A 15566-nucleotide genomic window follows, 5' to 3' on the forward strand; every position below is an offset into this window, starting at 1 on the left:
TGATAATGAGAGTCTCTTCATCACGCTGATGTTACTGTGAGAGCACGTCTGCCCTGGGGGTTGTGGCTGCAGCCTGTACCTACCACGTTCTTTAGAGGAACCTCTTCCAAAGGATTTTGGGATTCAGAATGGTACCGGCTGTGTCCACCACTTTGAAATCCACCAGTAACTAAGGTGATGCAGCTGAGATAGTTGTGCTTAACCAGTCTCAAGCATGTTGTCCAGCAGCTCTGGATTTCTGAGTCCAAATGTGGTGGAGCCCCTCATTAGATACTGACCTTTGCTGAAGTCCAGTGCTGGGAAAAGCCTGCCTTTGTGACAGGATCGTGGTAGGTCCCAGAAGCCCCCGGGCATCTGTCTTTGGGTAGAGGGAATGGTACTTACTGTTGGGTCTGTGCTCACTCGAGAAAGCAGGCTCTGGGACGTGGCAGGGGAGCAGTCGACACGCTGGAGGACAGAGCTGTCATTCAGAGGGACCTTGACAGGCTGGAGAAAAGGGCCGACAGGAACCTCATGGAGTTCAAGGAAGACTAATGTGAAGCCCTGTATCTGGGACAGAATAAGTCTGGGCAACAGTGGAGGCTGCGGCTGAACGGCCAGGGAGCAGCTCTGCAGGAAGAGGCCCGGGGGTCCTGGGGACAACAAGGTGGTTCCCTTGACAATAGCAACTGCATCTTGGGCCGCATTAGCAATATTGCAGCTGGCAGGGTGAGGAAAGAGCTTCTTCCCCCCTGTTCAACACTTGCGAGATCCGTCTGGACACTGGGTCCAGTTTGGGGCTCCCCAGTACGATACGGTGACAGATGGGAGTGAGTCCGGCAGAGGCCACCGAGATGGAGTTGGAGCACAGGGCACAAGAGGAGAGGACACATTTCTTCAGCTGGGAGAGGAGAAGGTGAAAGGAGATCCTGTTGCTGTCTGAAGCTGCCTGATGGGGATGTGGAGGAGATGGAGCTGGACTCCTGAGGTGCGTAGGAGATGCAGCAGGGATGAGATGCAGCAAGGAAAATTCTGAACATAAGGGAATAATTCTTCCCCATGGGAGTGGCGCAGCTCTTGAGCAGGACCTAGAGAGGCGGTGAGATCTCCATCCTTGGAAATATTCAAAACTTGGCTGGATAAGGCCCTGAGCATCCTGATCTGTCTTTGAAGTTGGCTCTGCTTTGAGCAGGAGGTTGGAGTAGAGACCTCCAGAGGTCCTTTCCCACATACATTTTTCTGTGATTCCATGATCTGAGTGCCAATGGCTTCTGATGCAGTCCTCACCTCCTGAGCCCGTAGCCTCGCTGCAGCCCAGACCTTGGCTGCATGTGCTGACTCCTGCTCGGAGGAAGCAGCGTGACTGGGCAGTGCTTTCCCCGTCCTGCCTGCCCTCGCGGGTCGTTGCAGCCTCTGCTCTGGTGGTTCCCTTGCACAGTCTCGGAAATAGTGGTGGTTGCTCCCCCGAGGGGCTGGATAGCAGCAGCGGGGTGTCAGCAGCATGGAGCCCCGGGGGAAGAGGGACACTGAGACTTGGAACAACTCCAGAACATGGCTGGGAAGTAGAAGCTACCAAGAGGGAGGACAATTTTGAGCCCAATAAGTGGGAATGCGGTTCTCGTGTGGGACGGTAAGCTAAGCAGCTGTCAGAGCACTCCTCTGGCAAGCTCTCCTCAGAACTGGGATGAGTGACTTTCTCTCCTTGCAGTCCCAGGTGAGCAGAAGTACACGCTGGTTAGTGAGCACTTTCCTTCCTTCCTTCCCTCTGTGATGTGGTGTCCCAGAGGATCTCGGAGTGAGTGCCATGCTGTCAGGGCATGGAGTACTTCATGGTGACCTTGGCAGCACACTAGACACTGGTGGCAGCTTCAGATTTCCTTGCCCAGCCAAAGTTCCTGCCATAGTGAACACAAAAACATAAAGGCTCGCATGATGGGATCTAACTAAGTTAATTCTTTCTCTGTCTCTCTTTCAGGCCAAAGGAGCTCCTAGGAAGAGCAGGAACTTAGAGGCTGATTCAGCATTGAAGGAAAACCAGGATCTGCTTATTCAGAATGAATATGAGGAAGACAGCTCAGATGAAGAGGTAGGACCTATGGCAAATTTTTTTTCATATATACCTGGATACGAGAAGAGGGGTGATAGATTTTCCTCTCCATATTGGCTTCTGTGCAAACTCAAGGGGAGGGGAGTTACACTGTGGGAATATGGTAAAATGATGTTCAATGTCTCTAACTGGGAGTTAGCAGACCTCTCTTTTGCAATAATGCATAGCAGCCCAGATGCGCTAAGTCAGGGCCGCTAAAGGACTGAAGGTCTCGTGCAGCTAGGCAGTAGCAAAAATGGGTAGACTGGTGGCTGGATGTCAATACACCAGGGTGGCAAAGAGACTCTTGGTTGAAGGGATATCGCTTGGTAAGTTGCTTGGAGTTTGTTTGGAGCGGCTGAAAGAAACAGCATGTCCACCTTGGAAAGGATGGTGCTTCCTGCATGGAGACAGCACCAAGCTGTCCTTGCTAAAAGTCACACTGACCGTCTCTGCCCACCCACAGCTGGGGCTTTCAGCCTGAGTGTGGAGAGGTGGTTTCTTAAGGTGTTTATAAGGTGCTGAGTCTCTCCTGTGGTCTGTGGGGTTACATTCGCTATTCAGGGATCTGCTGTTGCGGAGAATCCCACTGGGTTGCAGACATGAGAAAAGACTTGAAACTGCTTGTCCAGAAGAAAACAGGATCTCCACAATAAAATGTTCCGGGGGTGTCGTTGTTCTAAACACACTTGATTGCTTTTCCTAATCATCTGCTAAATCAATTAATGAGACTGTCACAGATCAGCTGTTTCCGTGAAGCCCTGGGGTCAGGACAAAGGGATTGCCAAGGGCTGTGGGGGCATCTGGATCTGGCCCCTGTTGCCAGGATTTAGGTTCACCTGAAAGGGTGCTGGGTTGTTGGGTTGCACATGCTGCCTTGTACAATACTTGGAAAAATGTTTGTGGAAGCCTTCTGGGCGCTGGTAAGGTGGACTGCTTGAGGCACTGTCCTCCTTGATTGTTGAAAAGTAGCAGGTCACCAAAGAGCCTTTTTGAGCGGGTGGATGAAGCAGCAGCTCGCGCCTGCTGTGCGTTGTAAGCTTGCTGAAATGAAGAGCTTTGAGAGCTCGCTTGCGTGTGAATCGTGGCTGCTGCAAAACGCCCACGTGGCCGTAGGTGTGGAGGGACCGTGAGGAGTGACGGCAGCGCAGCACCTCGGATTGGGAAGGGAATGCACTGAGCCGGGATGCGAGCAGGACTCTTGGCTGAGCACCTGACTTTAGGATAGTTCTTTGGCGTTACTGACGGTTCAGAGGGTCTAGACTTCTGTTTATTGGTGCTTTGAGGGATGTGTCTGTTCCTGTTCCAGTCCCAGCGGAGAGGAGGGGGAGGATTGGGTGCCTGCCGGCCTTTCTGGTCCAGCAAGGGCCCTAAAGGTTAGATGTGAGAGGCCCACCTGGGCTCGCGCTGGAGCTGCCGGCAGCCCCTGCCCCCGGGTCTGGAATAGAGATTTAGAGAGAGGCGAAATATATGACTATAGAAAACATACACTTGTGTAATGTCTCCAGCATAACCCAGGAAAAAAACCCTTTCATGCAGGAATTCAAGGTCTCTCTCTTTCCCCAGCTGGTCCTGCTTCAGGGCCCCTGTGGGGGGAGCGCTGATTCAGAACCTGTTGACATCAGAGCAACTTCCAGTGGCTTTGTTCCTTGTTTCCATCCCCCTGCCCCCTGCTCTCGTTCTGTAATTGTATTTATCTCTCTCCCATAAGAACCCTGATGCTTCTGCTTCCTGTGGCTGGGATGCGCACACTGGCTGCTTTGTGTTCGCCTCCACAAGAAGTATTGCCCAGCGCTTGTCTGTGCCTTTGTGTCTCGGTCGCCAAGAAGTGTTGGAAGGGGAGGGCAGCACCCACCCGTTCTGTCGGGGTAGTGCGGACGAGAGCGGGGCCAGGAAAATGCTTTCTTGCTGCGAATGAGGTCTGTATTTTGCATTTTTCGTTGTCTCGTTTTTGTTGAGACCTAGTTTGCACCTCTGCATCTCATCCTAATTAAAGCCTTCATGAAACGTGACACCTCAGCGCGCTGCTGTTCAGGAGGACGCTGAAGGTACATACTTCAGTCCTCCGGGTCGTCGCTGCCGGTTGGGATGGAGAACGGCCCAGCTCCACCAACAGGCACTGGCGCTTCTCCCGCAGCTTGAGGTTTCAGTTGGCCCAGCCAGCGTGGAGACAGAGACAGCCAATTTTGTTGCTTAGCGTCGTTCGGTTGCCACCTCGCTCATCCCTTGTCGGGGAGGCGGCTGGCTGGCCGGCCAGCCGTGCGCAAGGGGGACGGCTGGGCGCGGAGGAGGGCTTCTCTGCGCCGCTGGGCTCTGGAGGGTGTCCTTCCTGCGTCCTCCCACTTGTGCCGACCTGGCCGCAAGTCTCGCCTCCGGGCTGCTTCACCACCCCGAAATGAAATGCCAAACAGCAGTGTTTTGCTATGAGGTCATGGGCTTGGAGCGGAACACCTCGATCCGCGATCGTCGCCTGTGGAGCGCCGAAATGCACTTTTCCGTGGAAGGCAGCGCAGTCCCTGCGGCTGCCCGGGGTGAGCCGCGTGCCACGGCCGGAGCCAGCATCTCGAGAGCCGAGCGGAGAGCTCGTGGCGGCTGCGTGGAGCTGTTGGCCTCCGGCTTCGCTGGGTGCCTGCAGCCCCTTCCTTTCCGAATGGATTGGGGATCGCAGCCACCGTCGGCAGCGGGGGGCAGCCAGTGGGGACAGCAGGGCCGGGATTCGGAGCCCTGCCCGGACACGGTGCAGAGCTGCAGGAGCAGCTCACCCCTGGGCTCTGCTCAGCGCTGCGTGTTTTAGAGGGCCGTGCAAGACATCTGGCAACGTCCAGGTAGAGATTTGATAACCTTGTGCTCCCTGGACTTATCTTTTGCCTTCATCTCCATGATCATTATCTCGGACCTGGGAAAACGTCCCTCCGTGGGGCAGGGGTGCCGCCGGCACGGCCGCTGCCCCGGGGTGAGCGGCTGCCGTTCGGGCTGTCGCTCACCCCGCCGGCGGCTGGCTCTGAGCTCGCGCTCCCTCCCTCCGCCTGTGCGTGGGCTTCGGAGCTCTTTAATAAAGAATAATAGCTCAGACCTGCTATGCCCCTGTGTTTAGCACAGACTGAATTGCTTCTAGCTGTGCTCCTGCTCTCTTGGCAGCTGCCGGCGTTGAGCCTGGCCAGGCGCCCAAGCCGGTCTCTACCGTGCGTTCGCAGAAGAGACACAACAAAATAAATTGGTTTCCTGGCCTGGCCGGGCCGGTTGGAGAGGGGAGCCCGTGTCGCACGCAGGGCCCTCGCCCGCGGCACCCTTTCCGGGCTGGCCGGCGAGCGGAGCGGCGCGGAGGCCCCGGATGCGTCGGCGTCTCCCGCGGCAGGTTGGCGCTTGAGCCGGGGCAGCTTGGGGAGGCCAGACCCGGCTCCCGGCCCCCCAGCGATGCCTTCAGCACTTGTCGTGCAGCCCGAGTGTCTCTTCCTCTTAGCCGCTCGGAGATGAATGGCCGCGAGCTGCAGAGGCTGTCAGGGCCTCGCTGGGAGGAAGCAGTTTGGGGCTTTTGTTTGGTTCTGTTTCCTCCCGCAATGACTATTCCATATGTCAGTGGGTAATGAATGAAGGCGCGCTGAGTGCTCCTCGGTGAGCTGACGGCTGTTCCAAGCCCACTTCCCTCCTCCGCAGCGCAGCTGACCCGGGCGGGGGGAGCGCCCAGCGGCTGGCCGGGCCGAGGGAGCTCTTCTTTCAGTAGCTGATTAGCCAAGAGAGAAAAAAACCCTCCAGAATGTGCTGCTGGCAGACAGCTCCTTAAACTCATCGCTCCGCGTGTGTGTGCGCCTGTGCGCGCGCTTCCTGACCCGCTTAGCTCCAGCAGATGCTCCGGGCTTCCCGCTTGCGAGCCGCCTTCGGGGTTTAGCACGTCTCCCCCGCGAGCGCGTCTGGACGGGCAGCCGCGGGCGCTCGGCCCCGCGTGCGGTGCGAGAGCAGAGGCTGCGAGGGAGCCGCGATCTGGCCTCGGAGGTGGAAGCGCAGCCGCGCAACCGGGATGGAGTCGAGCGCTTTGGAGCTGGCGGTGGAGCCGGGAGAGGAGGGACTGAAGGGGCTGCTCTGCCGCTGGCCTCTCTCCTGGCAGCGTGGCAAGAAGGTCAGGGCTCCTCTGCTCTGCTCTCTGCCCTCGTGGCGGTGCAGAAATGTCCTAGCAGACACCGGAGCAGAGCGAGGAGGAGCCCCAGTCCCGGCCCGCTGCTGTGGGGCTTGCAGGAGCCTCCGCCGTGCCCGGGCCGGGGGCGTCCCCTCCGCTCGCCCCGGAGGAAGCGCCTGAGAGCTGGTTCCCAAGTCAGCCCCGCTGCTCAGCCTGCAAGTGCTTCTGCTGTTGAATTCAGTACTTGTTATTTTCCTTCCCTCTGCTGTTGAGGGGAAAGTGCATCCTAGTATTGCTGTTCCCTTTCCAAAATGCGCCTGTTCCCATCTCTGGGAATAGCGATGCGCTGCAGTTGCTTTGTACACTGAGAAGACAGGGAGGTAGGGAGCTTTAGGGGGATCATGCAAATAGAGGTGAAGAGATAGCACTGATGCACGTCTGTGCGTGCTAAAGGAACCGCGGTTCTCGGGGCGCCGCGGGCTCCTTGGTGCCTTCCTTGGCTCTCCACTGACCAATCACTCAAGGAAACAAAGTTTCTTGGAAAGTACTTGGTGAAAGTTTCTGATCCGGTGCCCGACGTTTGAAATGGGATGGAAGAAAAAAAAGCACTGAAAGCATCATTATATACCATCAGTGAGGTCCTCGAGCCTGCAATGCCATGCTCCATTTCCATTTTTCCATTTCGAAAAGTCGCAGGGAGGAGAAAAAGGAGTTGCAGAGATGGATAGCAAGGATAACTGAAGGTCGGGGCAGGGGGGAGGAATCTGCAGAGGAAGAGGCATAAAAAGACGAGATTTATGTAATTTGGAGATGAAGTGGAGTCTGAGAGGATGCAGTAACAGGGTGTAAAGGCTGCGTGAGGGGATATTTGACAAGAGGAAGGGCACGAGCTTCGAAAGGGACATGCGTGCCGTGCGGACGTGGTGTCTCACGCCCCACCGGTGTGGGGTTTGCAGCCACGAGGGGCTGGCGTCACCCAAGGCTCTGCACACGCTGAGGTTTGCAGATATCGACACGAGTGACGAGCATCTGGAGTCACGGTGTTTTAAAATAAAGCATCGGCATCCTTAGGACCGTCTGGATCAAAGCATGAAATGGTGCCCGGGCCCTCGGGAAGGTCCCCGCGTGCCTGCGCTGGTGCCGCTGGAGGCAGCGGCTCAGGCACCCGGGTTTCTAGCGTTTGCAGCCAGGACGGAAAGTTTCTGCGCGTAGCGTGCATGTTGCAGGACTGGGGGCCGCGGCCGCGGCCGCAGCGTTGCCGGCGCGGAGGGAGGCAGGCCTGCTCCCTGCGCTGCCGCCCGCGCGGAGCACCGTGCCGGCGGCGATCTGGCCTCGCCGGGCTGGCGTTCGCAAGTGGAAACTCGGGCTGGCTGCGTGCAGCTGCTGGCGCGGGGCTGCGGTGCGGGAGCCTTCCCTGCAGGCCGGCCTCGCGGAGGCTTTCCCTCCCGGTCGGGACTGGGAAGACCTCAAGGTCCAGGCTAGACTGGTAGAGAGCGCAGGGAAAAGCCACCAATTAGCTGGTGCTGATACAATCATAAAAATAGAGCTAAATTACTCTGTCTTTTGGCTGCCCCAAACTTGATATTTAAAGCGTTTGTAAAGCAGCTCAGTTGGGGCAGGAAAGACTTTTTCCTTCTGGAAGGAATGACATCACCGAATACATTTAAACGATCAGGTCTCTGACCCAAGGAGAGCGAGAAACCCACAACAACTTTCGGCTGATGAGTGGAAACTTTTCTTTCTTTTTTTTTTCTTTCCTTTTTTTTTTTTCCATTTACTTTCCCCCTCTGTGCGCTGGGTCTATACACGCTGCTGCGTCTCAGCTTACGGCTCGTCCTTCTCGGAGGGAGCCGACTTCTCTCCCAAGTGGGCTGCTGCCGTCTCGGCCCGGCTGGCGAGGCGCAGACGGGCAGCGTGACCCCTGCGAGGAGGGAGGCCCGGCCTGGCCTGGAGGAAGGGGACCTCATCGCGCCTCTGCGGCCCCGTCGGCATCCCGCTTCCCGAGGCCAGGCTGCAGCGTGGAGCTCCCTTTGCCCCGGGCTCCCCGTTGTCCGGTTTGCGGTGCCTGCTCTGCACCAAATCCCGCAAATCCAGGACGGAGCAGGTGAGGCTGGACGCTTCCTCGGCTCCCCGGTCAGGCGCAGTCCCACACCACCTAACCGGGGCTGGCGGCGTCCCCGGCCCTCCCGCTCGCCCAACCGGCACGCCAGGCTCCACGTAACCTGAACCGTTCACGCCGCAATCTGGCAGCACGTAGCGCCCCGCTCCAGCAGCGGCATCCGGCACGCGCGCAGACGCGCCAGCCTCCTGCTCGCCGTCTGCTTCGTGCTGGGATGGTGAAGTGCAGCGCGCCCTTCCCACCCCCGCCTGCGCGGCAGGAGCTCCGATCTCTCCCCTGCCTTAGCTGGCAGAGCATTCCCTCCAGGAAGCCAGAGATCCTGGTTATAGTTCAACCAACAACTTGTCTCTCTCTGCAGGAACGGCTCGTCTGCGCGCAGCTGGCCGCCGCGTCCTCGCCTCCAGGCACGGCACGGCACGGCACGGCACGGCACGCGGCCAGGCCCCTGGGCGTTCGCTCCAGGCGTCACCTGCAGCCCAGCCCCAGATCCGGCTTCGCAGCTCCGTTGACCCTAGCTCAGGTGCCGGCTTCAGCCCCTCTGCTGCGGAAGGGAAGGTGAAGGCTCGGGGTAACGGGGACGTGTACCGGCGGGCCTGAATTGCTGGCCTCCGTTCCAATGTCCCACTTCATTAGGCTCGAGTCCGCTCGGGTACGGCAGAACGTGCGCAGGAAGCGGGAGGCTGCTTGGCCAGTGCAGGGAGCGGAGCTGGAGCGGAGTGTTAGTGCAGGGCCGACGCTCCCGCCCCGAGACCGCTCCCCCAAGCCGCAGCGCTCCGAGCAGAGATTTTCTGCCCGTTTAAACGATCCGTGCCGGTGTTTGCTAGCTGAGGTGCAATGCCTCTCCAGCGGGAAAGCTTTGCAAGTCTATTTTCCACTACTGGCTACAGTGTGCAGTGCTTCTCGCCCCGGTGCCCACACAGGTCCCTCCAGCTCCTGCTCCTCGAGCGCTCGTTACCGTTGTGCCTGTCGGCTGACCGTGGTTTTGCCCGTGCTGTCTGTGCAGCGCCTGGTGCAGACGCGGGAGGCCCTTCCCGAGAGAGCTGACAGCGTGAAACAGTGCTGCTCCACGCAGCGGCTGCAAGGAGAGGGTTTGTGCATGGAGTTTTCTTTGGCGTTTGTAGCCCCAACCGTGTAAGTGGTGTTGGGAAGCTATTTGGGAAGATTCCTGGTTTTGCTGTGGTGACTGTTGATTCCTAAGCTAGTGTTCAGAAACGTGGGCTTGTATATGTGGAAGGCTTTTTGCTGTTTCGCTGCCAGGCTCGGGGCTGATCGTTAGCTCCCAGGGGAGCTTCCGAGTGGCCTGTGCACTGCTAGGATTCCTCCAAGCACACGTCAGCTGGGTGTATCTGAAGCTTAGATGTGAGGCCAGAAAGGAGATACTTTGGAGCTGGCAAGGAAAGGAAAGTGTCCAGACAGCCACGGCTTTTGGGAAGAGAGGCTCATGAGTCAAGTGAAAAACAGTGTGAGCACCCTTATTTTCCTGACACACATATTGCTGAGCATGGACAGGCTGCTTGGGGGTACTACCATGGAGCATGGAAATAATTATTCGGACTTTGCCTTCAGAGAGTTGTGCTTGAAGAAGACTGTTAACAGGAAAAATAAAAAACCTGAACTCCTAAACAGTAAGCAAACTTGATAAAATAGCTAATGATTCAGTGTCAGTAAGAGGAAGACAAAAGACACCAAACCAAACCTGAAGAACAAGTGCCGATTAGTCTTGCTACCGTGGCTTTAGTTTTTTCCTCGATGCTGCCTAAAGATACTACAGAGGCACCGATAGCAACAACCGGGTGCAAACTTGGCCCCGTTGACCTCGATGAGGTTGGGCTTTCGACTGGGAGATGTTAGAAAGAGAAATTTTAAGTCATGGCAAAGGGAAGTTTGTGGATGCCTGTTGAATTAAAATCCTCCTTTAAAGCAAGGCAGGTCAGTTTGTGAATTCCTAGCAGTCTCCTGGGGAAAAGACAGGAGACCTGTGGGCAAAGCCTTTGAAGCAGAGCTTGCAGGTGAGCAGAAAGGGTCACCGCAGAGCTGGGGAGCTGCGCTGGGAGCTGGAGCTGGGAGCTTGGCCGATGGTTCCAGGCTGCCCTCGCCTTCCTGGGAGGCTCCATGCAAGGTCTGCACCTCGTTTTCCCGTCAGCGAAATGTGCTCATCCTTCCCCTGGTATCTTGCCTTTTAGGTTCTGGCTTTGGGACCAGAAACTTCTCAGGTTTGCCGTTGCCTGTGGTCTTTGGGTGCTGTCATGATCCCGGTAGAAAAGGATCCTGTGCTGCACAAGCAGGAAGAGTTCAGGGCAGCTGTTATCAGCCACTGTTCGGTCCAGATCTGACGGACCTGAGTCTGGTCTTGCTCGTTGCTGTCACTCGCGGTTCTCTCTCAGGCTGGCCTTGCTGGTTCTTTTTTTTCATGTCTTCCTATTCAGTAGCACAGCTTGTCCAAAAAACACTGCTCGACTTAACTTCAATTCCTGGAAAAACTCTGGAACAAAATAATCAACCCATTTGCAAGCCTCTGGAAGATAGCAAGAGGGCTTGCAACTGCCAACATAGACAAGTCTGTCAAAACAATCTAACTTCCCTCTGCAACCGGGGAGCAGCTTCTGCTCGGGGCGATGTGGTAGGTGTCGGTGAGAGGAGGCTGGGGAGCCTTCTGGCATTGCCCCACGTGCCTCCGTCCTCGGCTGCATGGGAGAGCCCAGACGACACCTCTGCGCGTGGTGCCCAGCTCTGAGGATGTGAGCTTGCAGGGTTTGCGGCTGGGGTGCAAAGATGTGTCCCGTGGTTCGGCCGAGGCCTGCGCTTGTCCTACACCTGCATCTTGACTTCCGTTAATGACTTGCACGGTAGAGCGGAGAGTGTGCTCATTGAGTGACGCGTTGCTAAATGGGCGAGGAATATGGTGGAGGACCGCAAGCGCCAGCTGCACCGGTGCATGATGTGGTGCTGCTGCCAGGCGGGTGGTATTCCTGCACAGGAGGATACAGCTGGGCAGGAGCAAAAGCTTCACGCTGTCGTGGAGAAGGCAAACCAAAGCTCTCTGACCAGACTTCTGCTGTGGCACCCGCACAGCATGGCCAAGGCCTTGCCTGGGGAGGGTGTCCAGCGCTTCCCTCCAAGGAAAGAGCGGCCTAATCCAAGAGAGCACAGAAGGGGAATATTGAGAAAGTTCCCGTGTGTGTTTTGATCAGAGGTTTTTACCCTCAAGAGGAGATGGCCAAGAGGAATAAGCTGCTCTCCGTGTCTCCCGTGGCATAAGAAAATCTGGCTTGAATTGCAGGGACCAGGTTCGGTTCAGATGCGTGGGGAAACCATTCCGGAGTAAGGACTGTGGGAGAGGCTGCGGCGAGGAGGAGAGGTGAGGCCCATGTGCCCTCGGTCAGAGCAGAGGGAGCATCCGTCTCCCTGGGGCGCTGGGACCTTCTGCCCGCGGGGTTTCGTGGCTTCCCCCCGGCTCCGACCCCAGCAGGAATGGACAGCCCCAGGCAAGGAGTCGTTCCCGTTCTCGGACGTGCTCAGTCGAAACGCTGTTGTCTTGTGCCCTCCCTCCGTGCAGCGGTTGCTGCTGCTCCGTGGGCTTTCGTTTAATCCCAGTACGCAGTACTCGCCCTTTTTCCCCTCAAGCAGGGGTAAGGGTGTGGAGCTTGGCTGTTTGGCCGGGTGCTCCGTGAAGGTGGATTTGGGGGGATGCTCTTCCCTGGCCGTGGTAGTTTCCGGAGCAGCTGCCGGCTCTGCTGCCAGGATGGCGTTGGGCTGCCGGGAGCAAACCCCGCGTTTCCGAGAGCCCGCAGCGGCCGTGCGCTCTCAGGCGTCCCTATTCCACCCCCCAGAAGTGGTTAGCAAGGACAATTTTTAGAGGAAGCTTTTGGCCGGTGGTCGGACGGGATGCTGCGGGCTTGGGTGGCTGAGCGGCCCGGCGCTGCGTGCCGGAGCCCGGCGCTGCCGCATTCCAGCGCCTGCAGTAGCAGCGCTGCCGGGGCCCAGGCGCGAGCGGAAGCCGCGGCCTGTGCCTGCGCTCGCCTCCGGGGCCCGGCTGTAACTCTAGAGCCCGCGGAGGCTCTGCCGAGCGCCTGTTTGTGTGTCCGGGAACCACGCTCCGCTTTGCTCTTCAGCCAAGCGCCGTTAATGGCTTCTACCGGCTACCGAACCGGCAGCTGCCAGAAGGCTTGGCCTCGGCCCCCTGCTCCCGGAGCGTGTCCCCGCTTCCCTCCGCATCCCACCCCCAGCTGCACGGCTAGCTAATAAGGCTGCTCTCTGGCAGAGGGGCTCTTTCTCGTGTTTCCTGCACTCCGCAGCAATCCTCCTTTGTTTGGGAAAGCGCCTCTCCCGATTCCAGCCGTATCTTGAAAATCGTTCAGGGCCGAGGCTCCCCGACGGGCTCCCAGCGTGCCGCCGCGTGGCCCTCGCAGCCGGGCCGGGAGGTCGGGCCCCCGCGCGCTCCGCTCTCCCGCCTGCCCGGCGGGAGCAGGTTGACCCCGAACCCCCTTTTCGGTCGCCGGCCCCCGCGCGAGTGCGTCCCGTCTCTTTCCTCTCCCAGCGTCAGGTTTTCCTACCACATCGGGTTTTCCCATTACGTGTTACTCAGGCGTAGTGGAGGTGGGTGACAATCAGACACTTTATTTTGTAGGAAAGCGAGTCCATCTGCTTTCGAGAGGAGAGCGTCCTCTCCCTCTGATGGGCTGCCGACGAAAGTCGGGCCTCCTTCCGGAGCGAGAGTCGGATGGCGGGAGGGGGAGGAGATGCACGAGGAACTTGCTTTGGGGAAATATTTCTTTAAGGGACTTGGGAGTCATTAAAACCTGTCTCGCTTTTGCTTTATGGCTGAGGCTCGTGGAAGGCAGGCCGGGGTGGCGGAGGGGAGGCCGAGACGTCCCGCGCCGCGGAGCCGGGGCGGCGGGCTCTGGAGCGTGCCTCGGGGAGCCGTGGCCTCCGCGGCTCCTGGCATGGGCAGGAGGAGCCTCGGCATCACCTGGGGCTTTTTATCGCCCAGTTCTCCTGGGCTCGAGCTTGGGCCCCGTAAAGTCTGAACCACAGAAGCCCCGTGAGAGGTGAGCAGCACCGTGCGGGCTGGAGCCGGAGCCCCCCCGAATCCCCGAGCTCTCCCGCTCTTGGACACCTTCTCCCGCCTTGGAGCATCGCCCCAGGGATGCAGGGGAGCCGCGAGTCCCGAGCCAGCCGTGCTGGGGGCCGCGGCGATGGGTCGGTCGTATCACGCATCCGTGCTCTTGGCTGGGCCGCGGTGCCTCCCTCCGCTTTCTCCCCGCCGCCGGCAGGAAATCTCTCTTTAATAGGCCATTCCGTGTTTTCCTAAGCGGGAGGAATGTCGACGCGGGAGACGCTGCCGTTTCTTCCTGGCAGGTCCCGGGGCCGGGCCGGTCCTTGGCAGGCCGTGGCGAGGGGGCGGCGGGGATGCAGGTGCATCTCGCCCGCGGCGGAGGGGCGGCACTCGGCCGGCTCTGCCAGAGCCGCCACCTGTCCCCTCCCGGGGAGGGTTTTCCTACGGCTTCTTTTCATCCCGTTACAGCTCTGCTCCCAGATGGCTGCGAGGGAGGGTCCCGGGGGGATTTTGCTGGGCGTGATTGAAGCCAACGGGAGTGAAGAGCCCACGTGTGCTGGCGTGCTGCTTCCCTTCTCCCGGGAAAACTTGGCTAGCGGGAGCATCTCGGAGCTCCCTTAGAAACGGGCAGCCGTCAGACCTGTGGCCTGCGCTCCCGAAACGTGCTTTGGGGTGGGGAAAGGCGGCGGAGGAAGGTGCCTGGTCCCCGGGCCGGTGGCCCTGCCTGCCTCCCCGTCCCCGTCCCCATCCCCGTCCCCATCCCCGTCCCCATCCCCCTGCTCGGGCCGGCGCCGAGGCAGGGGGCCCGGGCTCTGCCTTTACATCTCGTAACGTTTAACGAGCTGGGCCTGCTCTGCACAGAAGCGAGGGGTGGGCGGCTCCTTCACAAGGCCGCGCTCAGCCTCGGGGAGGGGGAGTTGTTTGCAGGCCAGCGCGCGGGTCTGGCACGGCGGCGGGGGACGAGGCGGCAGCTCCCGGAGGCGAGCAGCGCTTCGGGTCGCCTCGGCCAGGGCCCGGCACCTGGAAGCAGCAGAAGGTGCATCGGGCACCTCTCGCCCTCGGCTGGCGCTGGGAGCGCTCGTGGGGGCAGCTTGCAGATCTGCTGGGGTCTAAAGCAGTGCAGGATCCACCGTGGAACAGCTCTTCTGTGTGGTTTTCTCTTCCCCCGCCTCTGCTAGGGCGTCTCCATGGCCCCCCCTCCCAGGGAGCTGCTCCCCGCTTCGAGCTGAGCTCCTCTTCCCGCGCTGGGCCGTTGCCCACCAGGCCGAAGACGACCGTGGTCCTGGACTGGCCAGGGGGCACGAGGACAGGTCGCCCCTTTCCCCGCGCCCTTGGAGCAGCGGGAGCCTCGGTAGGCAGAAGCTGGCTCCAGCCATGAGCTCTCCCGGGGTCTGCACCCTCTCCGGTGGGCGCGCGAGCTGGAGAGAGGTTTCCACCTCCTCTTCCTCACCCCGCTCTCTGCCGACCGTGGAAGCAGCTCTCTGCCCGTTGCTCGTGGGCGATGGGAGCAGCCCCCCTCCAGACCTGCCCCGCTCGCTCCCGTGCTCTGCCGGTGCCGGTAAACCCCAGCCCAGGCCGGGGGGGAGCTGGGGGCTCTGGATCCCGCCTGGCTGCGCGGTCGGTCCCGGTGCCGCCGGCAGCAGATCGGCTCATGGTGCGGCGGGCAGAGTGCCCGGGAAGAGCGGGGGATGCCTGCGCCCCCCCCGGGGGCAGCTCCCAAGGTGTCGAGAATGGAAAAGTCCGACCACGGTCAGAGCGCAGAGGGGGACCTGCCAAAATTAACAGTTGATTCGGGTTTGCGTGAGCAGGAGCCAAAACGCAAGGAATCTTGGAGTCGAAGAGGGAAACTTTTTCTGCGGGCAGTAAATCAGCATGGAAAGATTGGAGGTAGGGAGGGAGGGGGCCTGGCCCAGCCCCGGTGCCGCGGCCGGGAGCAGGGCAGGCTGCGGGAGCCCGGGCCGTGGCCGCGGCCGGGCTGCTCCGGGAAGGCCCCGCTCCTGCCTGGGGAGCTGCCGCGGCCTGTGGTTAAGCCGCAGCCGCCTTGGCTGCGAGAGCTCGATCTGGGTTGACTGGGGCAATATTTCAGCTCTTTTATTCTTGTTTTACGAAAAAGTTTTATAATCCTTCCTCCTATTGAACACAAAGCAAATTTCAGCTGCACTTCTGGGCCTGTACGGATGCAGAAATCCACAGGTTGCCATCTTGTCACATAAGC

General features: G+C 59.4%; 1 protein-coding gene across 1 annotated transcript in view; it reads left to right on the forward strand.

Annotated features, from left to right (window-relative positions):
• The window catches only part of BOP1 (BOP1 ribosomal biogenesis factor), a 51115-nt gene that overhangs the window by 13236 nt on the left and 22313 nt on the right, over window positions 1–15566 (forward strand). The window contains exon 3 of the mRNA XM_026114804.2: window positions 1955–2065. Coding sequence (XP_025970589.2) covers window positions 1955–2065 — 111 coding nt within the window. The remainder of the gene's footprint in view (window positions 1–1954; window positions 2066–15566) is intronic.

The sequence above is a fragment of the Dromaius novaehollandiae genome, chromosome 2, assembly GCF_036370855.1.
Source record: "Dromaius novaehollandiae isolate bDroNov1 chromosome 2, bDroNov1.hap1, whole genome shotgun sequence".
Taxonomy (NCBI): Eukaryota; Metazoa; Chordata; class Aves; order Casuariiformes; family Dromaiidae; genus Dromaius; species Dromaius novaehollandiae.